The 19,307-nt window shown below is 30.8% G+C and overlaps 3 protein-coding genes across 9 annotated transcripts; 2 read left to right on the forward strand and 1 right to left on the reverse strand.

Annotated features, from left to right (window-relative positions):
- Nucleotides 1-4,115: 4,115 nt before the first annotated feature.
- LOC149891039 (zinc finger BED domain-containing protein 4-like) lies at nt 4,116-5,597 on the forward strand. The gene has a single exon (XM_090082025.1). It carries the CDS (start codon nt 4,116-4,118, stop codon nt 5,595-5,597), a length of 1,482 nt encoding a protein of 493 aa, XP_089938151.1.
- Nucleotides 5,598-6,765: 1,168 nt separating this feature from the next.
- On the reverse strand, nt 6,766-12,627 carry LOC145202155 (uncharacterized). 2 transcript variants are annotated; one of them, XM_090081901.1, is made up of 9 exons: nt 11,534-11,577; nt 8,684-10,588; nt 8,446-8,611; nt 8,155-8,303; nt 7,842-8,044; nt 7,582-7,752; nt 7,302-7,356; nt 7,108-7,175; nt 6,766-7,013 (listed from the first exon to the last, which is right to left on the reverse strand). In XM_090081901.1, the coding sequence occupies exons 2-9, from the start codon at nt 10,275-10,277 to the stop codon at nt 6,939-6,941; spliced, it is 2,481 nt and encodes an 826-aa protein (XP_089938027.1). In that variant the 5' UTR covers nt 10,278-10,588; nt 11,534-11,577; the 3' UTR covers nt 6,766-6,938. The 2 variants fall into 2 exon arrangements, with proteins under 2 accessions (XP_089938027.1, XP_089938026.1); XM_090081900.1 differs by having other exon boundaries at nt 8,684-12,627.
- A 1,435-nt stretch (nt 12,628-14,062) lies between these two features.
- LOC145202310 (serine/arginine-rich splicing factor 10-like) lies at nt 14,063-18,560 on the forward strand. Of its 6 annotated transcripts, none has more exons than XM_090081902.1 (6): nt 14,114-14,270; nt 15,036-15,065; nt 15,209-15,335; nt 15,912-16,365; nt 16,475-16,511; nt 18,089-18,560. In XM_090081902.1, exons 4-6 carry the CDS (start codon nt 16,306-16,308, stop codon nt 18,358-18,360), a joined length of 369 nt encoding a protein of 122 aa, XP_089938028.1. In that variant the 5' UTR covers nt 14,114-14,270; nt 15,036-15,065; nt 15,209-15,335; nt 15,912-16,305; the 3' UTR covers nt 18,361-18,560. The 6 variants fall into 6 exon arrangements, with proteins under 6 accessions (XP_079931333.2, XP_089938028.1, XP_089938030.1 ...); XM_090081904.1 differs by having other exon boundaries at nt 14,148-14,270; nt 15,209-15,644; nt 15,912-16,208; XM_090081903.1 differs by having other exon boundaries at nt 14,148-14,270; nt 15,912-16,208.
- Nucleotides 18,561-19,307: the final 747 nt, after the last annotated feature.

Consider the following 19,307-nt stretch of genomic DNA (forward strand, 5'->3'; position numbering starts at 1 on the left):
AGATCTTTCAAAAAATTTTTCCGAAACCGAGGGTATGGAGTGTGAATTTTTTGAAACGGCTGACGATGTGCCTAATCCTGAAGATCTTGATTCATCCAAAAACAATTTAATGATCTTTGACGATTTGCAATTGACCAAACAAAACAAATGTGAAAAATATTACATCAGAGGAAGACACTCTAACGTCGACTGCTTTTACCTCGCTCAAAATTATTTCATGCTCCCAAGACAAACGATCAGAGAAAACACCAATTTTATCTGCCTCTTTCCTCAAGACTTAAAAAACATTAACCACATTTATCAAGATCACGTTTCGAGCGATATGGAGAAAAAAGAGTTTGAAAAGTTTTGCAAACATTGTTGGTCTGAACCTCACGGATTTGCGGTGATTGATTTGTCATCAAAAAAAGACAATGGAAAATATCGAAGCGGATTTGACACTTTTTATTTTCCAAAAGAAGTCATTTAAGAAATCGTAGATTTCAATGAATCCAAAGGATTTAAAAAAATTCAAAGAATTTTTCACGGATCTTAAAAGATCTAAAAAAAATGTTACATAATAAAAAATGTCAAGCATAATCATCGACGTGGATGGAAATTCCAACGTAATCATAACAGAATTTTTAGACAAAATCGTTTTTGACAAAGGAAAAACTTATGAAATGGCTTTTTTTGGGCTTGAGACGTACAACAGCTTTCCAAACATCATCAGCAAAAACAATTCTTTCCGGTATAGCATGAACAATGGAGTTCATTGGGAAAACGTCGTCATTCCAGACGGGAGCTACGACATCAAAGACATCAACAATTATTTACAAAAGACTGTCTCAAACACAATAAAAAATTATGCGTCTCAAAGCTCCAGCTACGTCACAGCAAATAAAATCAGCTACTCTCCCGATAACATAAAAATAGAAGCCAATTTAAACACTTTAAAATCAAGCATCACACTTGGAATGAATTATTTGATGGATTTGAACGTGGATAACAGCATCGCCCCACTTTTAGGATTTACAAAAAGACAATTGGACTCCAATTCAACATACGAGTCTGACGATATTGTTAGAATTTCAAGCATCAACACGATCAGAATCCTCAACAACGTCATCGGGTCTGCTTACGTCAACGGAACCCCACTCAATTGCATCTACTCTTTTTATCCAGCTGTTGGCCCTGGTTTTAAAATCATCGAAAGACCCACTCATTTGACTTTCCTCCCTGTTAAGGTTCCAGAAATTTCCACAATGATCACTCGCGTTGTTGATCAAAATGGAAATTTGGTTGATTTTCGTGGAGAGGACATTACAATCCGTTATCTCATTCGAGAAGTGAAATAAATATTTTTTCTCACATTTAAAAATGAGCAAATATGTTAGTGTTAAATTAAATGTGTCTCAGGGACAGATTGAAAAAATAAAAAAATCAATGATAGCAGGTAAACCTGTGAGCATCCGTATTTCAAAAGATGATTTTAATGGAAACGACGTTTTACTTGTAACACAAAATCAACATCGAAAACTTTTGGACGCTCTCCATCGAGGAGTTGGAGTCACCATTAAAATGAGCAAAACCCAATTGGAACATAACGCAAATGTGAAAGGAGGATTTATTGGAGCTCTTCTACCTTTATTAGGTATGTTGGGTAGTACACTTGCAACAAGAGTAGTTCCAGCTCTTGCCACCGGATTGCTAGCAGGTGTAGGATCTTCTGCAGGTTCTGCTATGGTTGATAAAATTGCAGGAAGAGGTATCGTTTATTTGAAAAAGAATGGAAATGGAATGAAAATGGGAACGCACAGAGGAAACGGATTATTTTTAACACCCTGGCCTAAAGGAGGATCATTCAAAGACGGAGTTTACGTTAAAAGCGGAAGAGGATATGAATCTATCGGAGCTGGTTTGCTTCTCGGACCAAACTCACCCTTTAATAGCATTCCCTTTTTAGGTGCTATTCTATGAATAAACTCTTGTAAAAATTCGAAGAATTTCCATGAATCCGCAAACGGATCTAAATTGTACAAAGAAAAAAAACTTTTTAAAATGATATAAATAAATTTTTTCTTGCTATAAAAAATGACATACTCCTTTAAATATTTTGATAAAGAATCAAACAGCTACTATACATACAGCTCCGAAAATTATGATCAATATATCAGAAAACGTATTCACCTTGATAAAGATACCAAAAAAGTTGTTAAAGAGTTTAAAGCATATCTACGGTATAAAAAATTGTTAAAAGAAATAGAAAAATTAAATGAACTAAAAAAAGGTAAAATAGAGTCGTGGAAATATGATCAGATGCGCATAATGAGAATTGAAGAAAAAGAACAAAATTTAAATTATCAAAAACAAATGCTAGCAAGACATTATAAATATATAATTAAAAAACCTGCCCCGCCTGAACTCTTAGATTCACATTAAAAACTATTTTATATATTTTCAGATATATAAAATTTACCGTTTCACTCTTTACTACACCGAAGAAATCAACATGCACAAAGAATTAGAGAAACGCGAAGAGAAAAATATAAACATCTTTTTCCATACTTGAACTACAAAGAATTAAGTCATTCACTACCTTTTTTCATTATGCCATCTCATTATGAAAATCCACAAAAATGAGCATGCGCAAAAAAAAAAATGCCAATGAGCATGCGCAAAAAAGAATACCCATGAGCATGCGCAAAAATGCCAATGAGCATGCGCAAAAAAAAATACCCATGAGCATGCGCAAAAATGCCAATGAGCCAGAACCCGCATTTTGTAGTAGTAAAATCTCAAAGTTCACTCAATTTCCAAAATTGAGAAAATTTGTTCCCAAGACCTGAATACCAGCTGTTCATAGTTTTATTTGTTGTAACTCTAATGGAGTCAAGTAGATCAATTTTGAGGCTTATCAAGTTAATCAAATTTTTCCAAATATCACTTGGCGGCCTAATTTACTGAAATAAAGATATTAGGACCAAGGGCCCAAGTAATTTTAGAAATAAAGATTTTAATATTCTAAGCATAAGAGAAACTTATTCCGTTAAAATTTTTATTCATTCAAAACTTGTTTAGCTATACTTATATTTTAAAATCAGTCTTTAAATTTATTTCTGAAAATATATTACGCTTGACAGAAACTAGAAAATTAAGTTTAAATCAAACTTAGTTTATATATATTTTTCGTGCTCATTTATAAAGTTTATTAAAATTGGGCCGAGCTGAAAGTATAAGACAGATGCTTTTTAGCTTTGGTCATCAATGTTTATACTCCATCGATATAAAATTGACATAAATATGGGACACCAGTTAAAAAAAAAATCTAAAATGGTTTTTTTTCTAAAAATAGAGTTAATCAAAAAGAAAAAAAAATTCTTTATCCTTGCTTAAAAAAGTTTGGTGGTGAGAATATAATAACAATAACTAATTATTCGTAAAACGAATAAGAAAATATTTGAAATTTGATAAGAAGAATTGTCGTGAATAAGTCTTCAAGACGTAATTGAAGGTGTGTGAAGGCGTGTTTGAAGGTGTGTTTGTGTGAAGGCGTGTTTGAAGGTGTTAATATTTTGTAGATGCTAATGAGTGTAGGAGTTAAGGTATTTAATTGTTAATGCATAAAATGTGTGAAAATGACGCGATTGTAAGAATGTATAAAAAGAGAGTGTATTTTGTAAAACCTATTGATTCGCAATCAGATGTAAAATATATTATCAAGTTTATAAAAAAAAAAAAAAAGTGACTCTTTAGTAGCGAACGGAAACTTTCGGCCGAAGTTTCGGCCGAAGCCGAAACCGAAATTTCTGCGACAGCAATTTTTTACTTTTCCTGTTTCGGCCGAAATTTCGGTTCAAACCACAACTGAAATGAACCGAAACTTTTATAAGATTTTTTTTAAAGTCTAGATAACTTTTTTTTAATTTAGAGTGGGATCATGACGATTTCCTAATTTTAATCGTTTGTTAGTAAATCAATTTTTAACTATAACAATTGTAGAAATTTTAATTGAAGTCACGTTACATAATTGATTCAAGTTACTATTCTCAAATCATTCTTTAAATAAGTTAACATTTAAGTTAAGTAACCAAAATCAATAATTTAATCAAAGTTTCTCAGTGCTAAATTTTACAATGGAAAATAATCGAAAGAAAAGCTATTTGTGGAATCATTTTACCGTAACAGCCAGTGATTCCAAATACGCAACTTGCAATATCTGCAATTTGAAAATATCTCGTGGATCCCACAATCCAAAACTTCAATCACTTAGCGGACTTTCATCACATTTAAGAAGTCGGCATCCACAGCTTACTCTAAAAAATCTCCTAACTGAAAAAGCAATACTCACAACTACCGACAATCCTGAAAATATACCAACTTCAGATCAGCTTAAGCCTCTTACAATTAAAAAAAGAACAATACCTTTATTTGACATCAGATCAAAACACCAGAGGACTGAAATGCTGCAATTTACAATGCCTGGCTGGGTTGACAATATCTCAAAAATTGATTCAAATTCCGAAGAAGGTCTTAAGTTTCATAGATCTATATTTGAAATGATTATCCTCGACTTACAGCCTTGGTCAATTGTGAATAATCCGGGATTTTTACGCCATCATGCACTTTTTAAACCACACTTTGACATTGGAAGTGAGAAATACTACCGAAGCATGCTCAATCCAGCCTATGAAAAGATTAAGCTTGCAACGAAAGTTATGCTTAACGAAAAAAATGCTGAAACTATCTCCGTCTCTCTGGACGCTTGGTCATCCTTTCATCATAAGTACTTGGGCATGATGGCACACTTCATTTCAGACAAATGGGAGCGGATCAAATTCTGCCTGTCATGTTCCAAGTTTGATGAAAAACATACTGCTTCAAACATTTTTCAAAGACTTGAGAATGTTGTGAAAGAGTGGGAGCTAAAGGACAAGATCACATTCTGCTTAAGAGACAATGCTGCAAATATAAAAGCAGCTTTCAAAGAACCACAGTGTGTTTACAAGTCTGCTGGGTGTCTAAATCATTCACTTCAACTAGTGAATAAAAAAGAACTTTTTTCACTCCAGAGTGCTGTAAACTTGATAGAAAAATGTCGAAAGCTTTGCACTCATGCTTCTTTTTCAAATTCCTTCTTTGCTGAGCTTTACAAACAACAAGAGGTTCAAATGAACAATTTTGACAGGCTCGGACTCAAAAATGATGTCCCAACACGCTGGAATTCAACATATTACATGCTTGAAAGAATTCTGTACTTGAAATCAGCAATTGCTACCACGCTGCTAATCCGTCCTTCCAGCGGCATTGAGTTCACTGTACAGGATTGGAACCTGTGTGAAAAGCTGGTACACATTTTAGCGATTTTCGAAGAAGCCACCAAATTGCTCTCTGGAAAGGATGCTTGCATCAGTGCACGTATTCCAATTGTGACAACTATCCTGAAATCATTCGAAGTTCCCTCTGATGACGAAGAAGTGATTGGCATGAAAAATGCTTTAAAGAAAGCAATGGAGGCACGTTTTTTTGATTTAGAAACCATTGATCATTTTGCAATAGCAACACTTCTTGATCCCAGATACAAGCACCACTTCTTTAGATCCCAAGAAGCCTTTTAAGCTGCAAAAAAACAAGTTCTTTTGGAATTAGACAGTTCCATTTTGAGCCAAAATGAAACTACTCCTGTGATGAAAACTAAGTCTATTGAGAACACTGGGTTTTCTTCAATGATGCAAAATATAATTGCACAGTCACAAAATACAAGGTCCAAAAATCCAACTTCCAAATTAGCAAAGGAAGTTTTAAACGAGTACTTAGAAAGCCCAACATCTTCATGCTGTTTAGAGTTTTGGAAAGAGTATGAAGAAAAAACAACATTAAAAGCAAAGTTTGGTTTGGCAAAAATGGCAAAGAGATTCCTTACACCTCCACCAACATCTACCGAAGTTGAAAGGTTGTTTTCAACTGCTGGAGACATTCTTTCAAATGAAAGAAACAGACTTTTGCCAGAAAACATGGAAAAAATTTTATTCTGTAGAGAAAATATTTCAATTGTTAACTTTAATTATTAAAATGTCTTGACATATTCTACTTTTTTTTTTTGACATATTATAGTTTTTATCAAATTATGTTACATGGTGATTGCTTAGATATACGTAAAATAGTTTTTTTTGCTTTAATTCGGTGATCATAAAAGGTTCAGGGATTTTTAACATTTTTTTTCAAATTTCGGCTGTTTCGGTTTCGGCTTCGGCCGAAATTTCGGCCGAAATTTCAATTTCGGCTTCGGCTACAGCTTTACTGAACCGAAATTTCGGTACTTTCGGTTTCGGCTCAAATTTCGGTTTCGGTCGATCACTACTCTTTAGTGTCTCAGGGAAAGTCTAAATAATTCCCCACAGAATGACACCTGATATAATTTGAATTGTCCAGAAATAGTCATAAATCGGAAAACATCTTTAGGGTTTGTTGGCAACTTTTAAGTACGAAGAATGTCATCTTTAATTTTTTTTTGTCTGTTTAATTAATTATTTCTGTAGTTTTTTTGGCCTACACGTTATTTTTCATCATGCCCGATGCATAACCTCATTACTAACTTCAGTTTCACGAACTTGCAGTTTCACGAGAAAAAGACATTTATTTTAAAAAAAAAACTTAATATAGCATCTTACGGTATATAAACTACTTCTTAATCCTTCAGAGGAGTTTATCCCAATTAAAATTTCCTAAATCTAAAACTCTGTTATTTTCTTGTGTCAGTTGTCGGGACAGAAAAAAAGCGTTATATTGCATACCAAAGTATAACAAAGGCATAACAAAAGTTCTTGAAAACAACTTTTTTGAATTGATGAATGGGCAAATCTTTTTGCAGTTTATAACATAAAAGAAAGTTTTTAAATTACTTCTTTTAATGCTTGTAAATTCACGATGTAGAGTTTACAGGCATAAAATTTGTACGGTTATCCTTGCTTGATATTCTTGTCAATTTGAAGAAGTGTAGTGACGCACTCCTTCATTTTTTTTAACAGTTCGATCTAAAATTAAAAAATAATATTTCATCTTGTTTTTTTTACCAAATGTAAATCAGCTCACAAAAATATTTTAAAATTATTTGAAATTAAAAAATACCTCGGTGACCCCAAACTGCTCAGTACTTATAATCCTATACGTGTTTTGTTTTGATTTCTTGTTTAAAACTTGCAAATAAAAAGTTTAGAATTATAATTTATAATCTTAATGGCATTTTATCATTATTTGAATTTTTTTCATGAATTTGTTATTAATTTATTATACTATTAGGTTTGAAAAGTTCACATAGATACCACAAGGCTCGATTTCCACTTTAAACTTTTCTTTACATGCATCAATACATCCAACCTATGGATAAGATTTGAAGTTTTTTTTTTAAAAATTATAGCAACAACTTTACTTAAAATAAAATAATAATAAAAGTTGTAATAAAAATGTTAGAACAATCCTTTGAAAAAACCTTTAAAAAAATTGAATCTGAAGCACAATAAAATCACGTCTTAGAGGTAATCCTGTTAAATAAGCTAAAACCAGTAAATCTTTTTAAACAATCCAATCAAAACAATAGTATACTTTGCTGACATTTTCCAAAACTACTTGCACAGTTATTTTACACGCTATTCCAAGTTTTAAAGGATTCGAATTCAGAAAACCAAATTCATCGCTCCAACTAAACTGAACGTCGTTTAAATTCACGTAGCCTTCTATGATTTTAAGTATATCTGTAGCTTCGCTGACAACTCTCTAAAAGCAATAGCAAAAAAAAATTCTTTTAGTTAAAATTAAAAAAAAAAGATTTGTAAGAAAACTACTGTCAAGAATGCAATACCTACCCTGAGATCACCTCTTTTGTCGGAAACCACAATTCGAACGTGTTCTTCGTAATTAAGTAATACAAAAATTCTTCCTCCATCAGCTTTGTAAATGGACGCTGTTGCAGGATCACATTTTAAATTTTTTATGTTTTGTTTTGTTTGCAAGTCTCGTATGGCGTCATCATTGACAGCCAGTGGTGAAATTGTGCCATTCCATTTTTCTTTAACCAACATGAAGAACGAAAGTTGAATATCAGTAAAATTTTTAACTAACATGTTAGTGATATTATAAAGACTTTTATGAAAAACCCAATGCAAAAATGCATAATACCGTTAAGCCTTTTGCAGGCTTTTTTAAGGAACCGGTTGGTAGATGATTTATTCTTTTTAGTGTTGCAAGCAATTGGGAACTGTCGATCATTCAAGCTTCTGTAAATCTCGAAGCTACAATCAAGAATATTGTCGTATTTTTCAAGACCTCTAAAAAGAAAAAAGTCCAAAGGTTTAATTTTAAATAAAAAAAAGACATGAAACTTTTTAAATGTTACTGAAATACAAGTAACACTTTTTTTAAAAAAAAACGGAGTAAAATAAAGCTACACGTTGCACAAAAAAAGCTTACCCTATAACCTTAAGAAGTTTTTTGTTACTATTATTTTTCAACGCAAGAATTTTGTTAACGCCATGTAGTTTACCGATATAGGGATAAAGTAACTCAACATTTTCAGTATAGCAAGTTGAATCTACTGCAATGAACTCCATTTCGTTTTGGAAACCAAAGTTCTTAACTATACGCAGATAATTAAAATTTAAAGACTTTTTAACAAGTTCTTTGTTAAAAAGAATAAAATTAAAATTACCTTTTTCGTAGCATGCGATACATTCATAAAGCTTTGAATTGAACTCGCTGCTTTTTAGCAATTCTTTTAATGCTTTAGTGGAATTATAATTACACTTGTCAAGTTTACTCTTTTTTACACTACCTTCATCTGATGATTTTTTATTCGCCGTTTTTTTCCCACTAAACAAACTTTCTTCCTTCGTTAGGTTTATTGGAGTTTCTACTTTTGGGTTCCTTAAATGTTCTACTTCCACGGAAGTCATAGGGCTTTCAACTTTCACTGTGTTATTTACATAATCTTCCTCTAGAATCTTTAAATATTCTTTTTCAGCCGTTTGTATATCTTTTTGTTGAATAGTTTCATATTGGGTTCCATAGTTCTGTTGTTTTTTATTGTGGAAATCAGAGTCGTATTGCCATACATGTTCATGTAAGGATTGTTCATGTAAGGATTTAATTGATCGACTGTTGGATTTGACGGAATCTTCTTCAGATCTTGTTTGACTACTGTTAAATATAGATGCTAATTGTACTTGCAGTTTCTTTATATCATCAGTTAGTATTGATGGTTTCTCGTAAGCAGGGCAATCTTCCGGACTATTGAATTCGCTTAAACACTCTTCTTCTTCGGGCTGTTGATTTTTCTGAAAAGTTTTAGGCGTAGCAATAAGTTTATAGCTCAGATTACTCTGGATATTTCTATGAAATGCGGAATCAAAATCAAAAAGACTCTTGTGAGCGTCTTCATTGAATAAAGAACAATTATCAGCATTTTCATATTTCACTTTTTCGTCAAACAAAATGTTCACCGGATTAAATATTGTTTCTGACTTTGTGCAATCACTACATTGATTTAAAAAAGTTTCTTTTAAATCGCCGAAAATTTGTGTAAATACTTTTTTCCTTTCTTCATTTTTTGCCAAAAGTTTTGTTGTTATTTCTTTAATTATAGTTTTTATTTCACTGATTGATAGGTTTTGTGGTCCACTTGATAAATTGCCTTCATCGTTTAATACTTTATCTTCTAATTTACATTCACATAAATCAAATGCTTCTGAACTATCTTTCATTAAACTATTATCGAGTTTTGGCGAGTTGTTTACAAATGTTTTACTATTCGGTCGACTTTTACTCTTAATATACGAGGAGGGTACTAAGTTGTTTGTCTTTTTGTGAAGATAAGTTTTACTTTTGGGTTTTTCTCTCTTGGTTTTCATTCTATATACAAACTGTTCCGCAGTTTTAATATTCTCTTTTGGCTTTACTCTATAATGATCTTCCATTTTTAACGCACTAGGTATCAGAAAATTTAAATACCCTTTACATCCAATATCTTTATTGAAAATGATGGAGTTTTCTAAATGATCTAGTTTCGACTTAAAATTTTCTTTTTGATTGTTAGGTTCGTCATCGCTGCTTTCCAAGCTTTCCTCTTTCTCTTCTTTCTTAAAATTCCATATTTGCTCAATGCAAGTATTCCACAATTGATAAGTTTCTTCGTTTGTTAATGACAAAAACTCCGGAGTAATTTTTTTATCTAAGCCGTATTTTTCCGAAAGTTTTGATATTTTTTGTATCCCCGTGCTGTATACGCTATCTATATATAGCTTCATTGTTTCATAATTTTTGTGTGTGTTTCTATCACTTTCGAAGGCGTCAAATAAATTCACAGCGTTCACGTTTCGCTCATTTACTTCTTTTGATGGGAAATTTTCTTCTGAAAGACTTTCAAATAAAATATTACCGTTAGATGATTTTTGGCTTTTAATTACTCCTGGTTTTACAATTAAATGTTGACTTGATAGAGGATCATGTGATGGAAAGCAACGAGATTGAGTTGTTGCATAATAATTTTCGATAAAATTATTTTTGTTTTCAATTTCAGAAGATAAGATCGGTACAGATAACTGTGATTGTGTCTTCCCTGAAAATAAACTTAATGTAGAAAAATGTAGCTGCTCCATTCCAATTAAATTGGTCTCTGTAGAAAATCTCTGACGTTCTGTTTTAGATGACACGATTGGTGCCGTAAACAGTGCAGACTTGGTTACAGAAGATGCACTAGAAATAACTAGTTGTGCTTTTTGGACTTTAGAAACGTTTTTTTTAGAATTCATTCCAGTACGCAACAAAAATTTTTTGTTGAAGTCGCCAACATCTGTTTTTTTATTACAAGATTTTGCTTCCTCGAGAGGGGGAAAAAAACATTTTGCTACATTATCACAAGTACCATTGACAGTTGCTAACGAGTTATTGATAGGTACATTAAAATCGAGCTTCACTTCAACAGGTTTTCTCTTCTTAGCTTTTTTTGAAAGTGGGTTGTTTTTGGAGTGAGAATTTGATTTTTTAGCAGGTGTTAAAATGGTATTCTTGGCAGACTTACGGGCTACGATTTCGTCAAAGTATGAACTTTGAAAGTGTTTTAAACTTTCTATTGAACCATACTTAAAAACTGAATTATTAATTGAAGTGGAAGAACTATCAGTCTTCAAGTTCTGGTTTTCTTTAACGACTTGAGGTTGATCATGACATAAATCCGTATTTTTAAATCCTTCATTGTGGACTTCAAATGTAGAATTACCCTTTACATTAAAAGTTATTTCTCTATCACTGAAAACTGATTTTGAGCTTGGATTATTTTCTGAGGTGATAAAAAGGCTTGTACAAATTCCATTTTTATTTTGAACAGCGCCTACTAGTTTACTTACATCATATTGCTTAACATCTTCAGGATTAAAATTCTTTGATTCTCCTTTCAGTTTGTTTTTAATAGATTTATAAATAAACATTCTTTTTAACACAAAATTATTTTAAACCTTGAAATAATAAACCAAATTAAAAACACTTTATCAAACAGTATTCTTACTTTCTGAATCTATACGAATGAAAGTCAGTTAAACTGATGAAGACAATGCAATGCTATTAAACACTTACTAAAGTATCTTTCATTTAAGATATCTAACTCAGGCACGAAGTGCCTGAGTTAGATAATCTTAACTTAAGGATATGTATGAAGTTTAACTTGATATAAAGCAAATGTATGAAGTTTAACTTATAACTGTTATCGAAATTATTTTAAAAAAGGTAATGAAATTTACGATTTAAACTCAAGTTGTACACTTTTATCATTTATGATTTATTTATGGTTTTCAAATAAAAATTTTTATAACTTTTTCAGGGGTTTAAACATGCTATACAATGTACTCTTAATTGCCATTATTGCCATATTATTGTCGTTAATGATGAAGCTGAATTATTAGCAATTGTATATTTGTTCCATAATATTGGATAAGGTTGACGTAGACTGACCAGATATTCCTTCGTACACATTCCATTTATTTAACTTCTCAATCCGTCAACCTTTTGTAAGTTCCTTTGACAATATCTCCGTGAATATCAGAAAAACATCTTAAAACTTATCATTAAGGTGCTTCATAAGACTTAAGTTGAGAATGTCATACCAAAAAAAAGTATATACCATCGAAAAATAAGTATATATTGGTATATTAAATGCTCAACAACTTAACTAGAAATTAAAACTTGGCAAAGACCAAATTTAGGAAGTAAATGATGACCTGGTTTTTTTTTTGAGATTTAATGTAATTGTACATTTTTTGGTTGCAAGTTGGAATAGGTACCACGAAAAGTAAATAGCTGAGAAATATAAATGATTAAGCCGGGATAAAATTGATCTAGTTAACACCTTTTAGAATAATGGTAGTTCCTAACGATTTATACGCATAGACAAAGCATAACAACATTGAGAAATTTATTGTAACATGGAGAAATTTATAGCAACATTGAAAGTATTTACCCTTTACCCTTATATGTATTACTGTTATTTTTTTCCGTTTGTTATTAAAAAGGGATCTTAAAAACTCAAAGAATTATGACGAAGTTCATTGAAACTGACCATCTTAGGACAAATTTGCACATCAGTATCATCGATTGCATGAAAGATACACTGACAGTTAAGATTATCCAAAGATGTCATTCTACTGCTAGAGGCCAGTTTCATTAGGCCAACGAACCGGTAATTTTTATTTTTTTCGGGACCTAAATCCGAACGGTGATGGAATTGGTAAATACCCGTAAAACTAACCACCCGAATGGATAATTGATTGGATAGAACATTTTTCAATGCCCGAAAACCTGATGCAAGTTTGGTATAATAACAGTAATGATAAACAATTACTCTAAATTGGAAATAGCTATCTACCAGTTTGGAACCTTGTATTAAGCTAAAGTAAGCCCTTGGAATCGTCTAGCTTTTTGATTATTCAGAAATTTTTTCAAAAACCTCTTTAAAAGAAGAGCATTCAACTAACTATATATCGTGAATTTTTGGACAAAAAATGGTATTTTTTATTAATTATTGAAGTTTGGGTCCTTTAAATGTGCCAGCTTTTAACTTCTCATTGTTTAAATCTGGAAATACTTTGCAAATGTACTAAAAACAATCACCCTGTTTATCTAATGCTCTCTCAAAATGTTTTATCAGCCCTAACTTAATGTAAAGAGGAGGGAATATAATTTTATTACGTAGCACCAACGACGCAGCTATAACGTTCTGCTCTCTTGCTTTCAGCTTAAATTGCGCCGGTAAATCTTTTTTATTCCAATAATTTGTTCTACCTCTTCCATATTAGTAACAAGGCAAACATAGATATTTGGTAAAGCCATCATGCAGTTATGGCCAGAAGTTCCATGTAAACATTTATCTAACAAATCCTTGAAGTATAATCCTTATCGATGAGGAATGTGTTTCGAGGTTTATAATTATTTGAGCCCTTGGATTAGTATTTCCACCAATTACTGGTTTTTCGAAGGCAAAGTTTATGACGCTAAAGTGAATCATTCTTGTTTGTGAAATAAAACAATATTTGTATATAGCTTTTTTCAGAGCGCAAACATTGGAAAGGTTTGACCTTATACCATCCCATAAATTTTTGCATGGAATGAATGCATTTATTAATAAGTTGACTTTCTGAACGGTGATTTTGACCAGTTAAGACAAACACCTTTGTACACCCTTAAAATTGTTGAGAGTAAAATTAAGGTACACAGTAAAAGTTAAATAAGAAATAAACTTCAGTATATAGTAAATAGGGACATATCTATGTACTCTGATGCAACCTTTAAGTGTTTTACGGTCTTAATAATGAAACTGCACCAACAACTAAAATCTTTTTTTTTTTATTATTTTTGGATTATTTTTATCATCCTCAACACCTTAATATCTATCTATCAAAGCTTTTATCTAGTCATGAAATATAAATTATATTACAATCAACCCCCTCAGTTTTTTCTAGTGCACGACGCTGCTGTTCCAACAATTTTTTTGTTTTAAAATAGCATTTTTAACAATTGAAGTTATAAGAAAACCTTGGGATCTAGTTACCATTTTCCCATTATCAAAGATGGGGGATTTTTATGTATTCTGTTACCAGACTCTTTCTAATTTTAGCTAAAATAAAAGAAGACCTAGAAAGTCCTTTCAAGTAAAACATAATAATTTGGTTAAAACCTTCAGCTCTCATGTCGCGAAGAGGTGGAAGAACTCCCACATCCGTATTCGTTAGAAATGTTCATCATGATGTCAGGTAAATGTGATTAGTAATCGGCCTACCATTCTAGTTTGCTTCATATAAGTATGTTTCCTTTTTAAAACTATATTTAAAAATCCATATATTTTATAAGAAACTATAGCATGTTATTTGTATGAATTAAGAAGTTACTCCCGAGCTACAACTAATTTCTGAGGTAACTTGAAATATATTTGATTTCTAATCAAATTTACAGCAGTAAGGTTTACTATGAAAAAATACTCTTTAGAAGACTTTAAAAATCCTGAATAATTGTTACAAATTGATCAAATATATTCAAAATGATTAATATGTATGTATGTATGTATGTATGTATGTATGTATGTATGTATGTATGTATGTATGTATGTATGTATTATGTATGTATTATGTATCTATTAATTACTATTACATTATTATTGCTTTTTATTTGAAATCTCACTGATGATAAATACAAACTATTTAAATAACTCTTTATTCTGTTGAAAAAATTCATTTTCTTTTGAAAAATTACTTTAATTTATGACAGTATTTTTGTAATATGCTCTTTTTGTGATATTAAATAATAAAAAATGCTAATACTTAATTTATTTCTAATACTATTCAATTATAACTATTGAAATAATGCATATCCAATTATTTGCTCCTTTTAGTTCTTAACTTTTATTTTCTTAAACAGAATCTCTAATGTTAACTGCAGAACTAAACACATTTTATATTCAATTAATCTTTTCTTAGTACAATGTTTATATGTTATTTAAGTTTAAGCTTTTTTTTTTTTAGATCTGAAGATTTGAGGCGCATATTTGAAAAGTATGGTGATATTAGTGATGTTTACATTCCTCTAGACTACTATACTAGAGAACCAAGAGGGTTTGCTTATGTTCAATATCTTTTCATGAGTTTTTAAATGTTTTTTTAAAAAAAAAACTTTGAACTTTCTATGCTCTTTTCAGTTTCAAAGAGAGCCAAAGTACAAAAACATTAAAGAAATAAAAGGAAGAAAAAAGTTTAAATGAAGTGAAGTTGACCTTCCAAACAAATCCCAGGTGCAAAAGAATAATGTAAAAGATACCTTAGCAGGTATCATGTTTTAAGACCTTTTTTGGACTTCTATGTAAATTCAGTTCAAATTAATATTTACGTTTCTTTAAAAAATAAACCCAATAGAGCTATATAAGGGGAAAAAATTAACTTATTAAGTAGGATTATAGTGATTTAACTGAAGAAAGTAAAACTGCATAGAGAAAGGTGTTGAATTATGATTCAGTTAACCAACATTTGTTAGATTTTAAAGTATTGTTTTATTTTCTACCAAAAACAAATATGTTATGTAAAAAACATAAATAGAACAATAAACTACTTTAAAAAGACCATTCTCTGTGAATCTAGGTTGGTTAAAAAGTTACTGAAGTTTTTTTGTTTTTTTTTTTTATCTTTCTTGGTAGTTTACACAATAGACCCTTAGGTCTACATGGTAAACCTTAGGGTCTTGCACAAAATGTTGCATATTTTGTTGCAGAATTTTGTGTTCTAACACTACTATTATAAGTTAAACAAGTTTAATAACAGCCAAAATCAGGTTTTCATACATAATAAAAATTGGTATCGCTATAGCTCTTCGTTTCTAAACCTGTATATTTATATTTAAATTTTCAGATTTAACGATAAAGGTAAAGTTGCATTGAAAGGATATTAAAAACACGTGAAAGACAAAAGTAAAGAAAAAGGGAAGATAAAGTAGCTTTTAAAATCTCTGAAGGTCAAACCTAAACAAGTCAAGAAAGTCGCGAAGAAAAAATGTTTGAGGAAGGGGTTTAAGTTTCAATGAAAAAAAGTAAAGATGAAAGAAATTTGGGTTAATGGGCTTAATGGGTAAAGAGAAGGTTTAAATGCAAAGAATTTAAAGTAAAAAGAATGCGATAGTCTGAGATATCATAAGCTGTACATTTTAAGGTAGGGTTTGTTCAATTATCTATTTTAAGCTTTTTCTTAACTTTGGTGTCCACGTTTGATTATGAAGACGATGCTGAAGATGCTGTTGATGGCTTAGATGGAACAACTTTGTTTGGCAGACAAATCTTTTGCAAAAATGCACGTGGTGGACGAAAGAGTATGTTTTGAAGAAAAGTTTGTTTGCTCTAATATTTTGCTGTGAATTTTCTATGATATCACTTTCATATTTCCTGATTATTTTGTTAAAATATTTTGTTTAAATTTAGCTCCTCATCAAATGCGATACAAAGATGGACCATACAGGTGATATATTGTGTTTGTGTTGATTGAACAATCAGTATTTGGTTTTTCTGTTAAAAATGAACAAGGTTCAAACCTCTATCAGTCTTTTAATAGAAGCTAAATTTTTCAAAGTTTGTTAAAATAGAACTTTTTGCGCGCTCAAAACAGCAAAAAAAATTTGTTACTTTAAAAACTAACCTTAAAAGGATTAATTGAATAGCAAGTAATGTGCAATATCTTTGTTGTTAATGGAAAAACTAAAGACTAAGGATAAGTGGTGATTATTACTGAACCAAAAAGATTGTTAGGTGTTTTGAAATATGATTTGATCAAAACCTTTATTACTAGTTTAGTATTAATATACATGCTTCATTAAATATATTTTTATGTTAAGTTTTTAAAAATTGTCTTTAAAGTTCTTACATATTCATGTAGGTAAATTAACTTCTTCCATTAAAATCATCTGTTAATTTCTAAATTATCTTAAAATTGTAGGTATTAATATTCACAACTTTTAGTATGGTTTGGAAAAGCTCTTCAAAAATACTTTAAAATCAGGAACAAAGCAATTTTATTTAATGAAATAAATGTCCATGTGACAGATCATAGAAGCATTCATAACTAAGATAAAAGTTGTTCTGGTCACTTAAAGTATTGCAGAACAAATTTGTGTTTATAGCTTTAAAACTAGCCATTTTGACAGGGTTTCCGTTCATGACTGTTTCACCGTTCATGACTGTTTCATCTTCCATTAAATATGACCAGAACACTGAACATGATAGCAGACTCCTGTGTGATATCTTAAGTAAATAAGAATTAGTCTTTTAATTCAACAAATTCCCGTTCAGCTTAAACAAGAGCATTTAAATTTTTCAGCAAGTTATCAAATTCAAGGCAAAAATCTATTTTTACAGAATGTCCTTGCAAACCATAAACACACTAAATAAACTGCTCCTAAAACCTTCCAAATCCTGTAGTTTTGGAACACACTAAATAAACTGCTCCTAAAACCTTCCAAATCCTGTAGTTTTCCTAAAACATTTATATAACCCAAACATAGCAAACTATGTTTGGGTTATAAATGTTCTAGGAAAACTACAGGATTTATTAGACTTTTTGATAAATTTACAGGGTGAGGTGGGTGATGACTAGATCTCATGATCTAAGAAAAATGAGTTTGCTTTGTATGTGAACTGGCTGAGAAAGTCTTTTTAAATGCAATTTTAGAAAAAGAAATACGTTTTGAGGTTGTTCTTTTTCAAAACAAAATTTTCAAAATTAACGATATCATTTGAATAAAGACACTTTTCTTTTTTTTTTATGATTTTACCTATAATTTAATAGTTTTTACGATTTTCTAATGTCTTTTTTTAGCCTCTACTTAAGGTTAATCATTATTTCTAACATGTTAACAGGTAATTTTGTTTCCAAAAACGTTTCAATAAATTAGTATGTATTAATACTAAACAGCTAATAAAGGTATTAAATGACTATAAACTGGTTTCCAGTTTTATCGGTTAGGGTGTCGTATTTGAATAATAAGCGTCCTTTTTTGTGTTCATTTCCTACCAAAATTAGAATAATTTCTTTTGCTTTAGGAGAAGGAGTTACTCTCGAAGTCGTTCTCGTTCACGTAGTCCTAGAAGACGTCGAAGAACATCCCGATCTCAATCGAATTCACCTCGACGCTCCAGAAGTAAGCTCTCTCGAAGTCGTAGTCCACCACGATACAGTAAATCACCTATTCGCAACTCAAAAAGGAGTCAAAGTAGAAGCAGAAGTCGATCTCGGTCCAAGACGCGATCTTCTTCGCGTTCTCCATAATAAAATGAGCGAGAAAACTCAAATAAAAGATATAAACTTATTGTAAAGATGATTAGATCTTTTTAACAGCTAACATAGCATCCTACGAACTACATTTTTGGAAATACCTTTTTCCAAGTTTTCATTTCAAATTGTAAGGTTTCAGTTTCTTTTATTATACGGCGCAGTTTAAAATTTAATTCGCTGTTTGATAAAGAAAATATATTTTTTAATAAGTTTTCCTATTAAAATATATACATTAATAAATGTTAATTTTTCTATATATACTATATAATTTTTTTATACTTAATCTCCTAAAGATATTACAAAGCACTCGGGCATGGCTTTTTAGGCAGTTAGAGAAAGCAGTTATGTATTCAATGTCTTTAATCGGATTTTTCATTGTGCTAACCAAAGAGTTTTTTAATTGAAATAATTCTGTTTTCTTTTGCATAAGAAGTGAATGCTACATATCAATAAATATCAAATTAGCTCTTACTTTGTTATAACTGGCATTTAGTTTGTATTTCGGTTAGTACATGACCTCTTTACCACCAAGCAGTACTGTTACTAAGTGTATTAGCGGTGCGATTGCTGATAAGGAACTAACGTGTATAAGGCTATTCATATGGTTTCAGACTGATAGCCAGCTCCTAGAAGTTTTTTTTTTTTTGAGTGAGCACCATACAGTTGATAAAATGGGGAAGGTCTTGACTATTTCGTTTCGTTTTAGTTGGTTCGCTCCAATAGTTAGTCATAAACGGTCTAACTTTAAAGTTAGCAAGGAAGTTAGTATCTTTTTCCTGTTATGATTCAAATTTCACACCTAAAACGAATAAACTTTAAGCTCTGCTACAAATTCATGTTAAAGTTTTCATGTTAACCATCACTTAATATTCAAACACTTCTTACAGAAAAGTTTTTTTTTTTGATATTCTAATTTTAACTTATTAAAAGATTGAAGTAATGTTATCAAATGATATGAAGTTATCAAAATAATCTAAGCTTGTTAAA

This window comes from Hydra viridissima, unplaced genomic scaffold (assembly GCF_058129835.1).
Source record: "Hydra viridissima isolate aposymbiotic clone 2 unplaced genomic scaffold, HvirCarnegie_v1 scaffold_3, whole genome shotgun sequence".
Classification (NCBI taxonomy): Eukaryota; Metazoa; Cnidaria; class Hydrozoa; order Anthoathecata; family Hydridae; genus Hydra; species Hydra viridissima.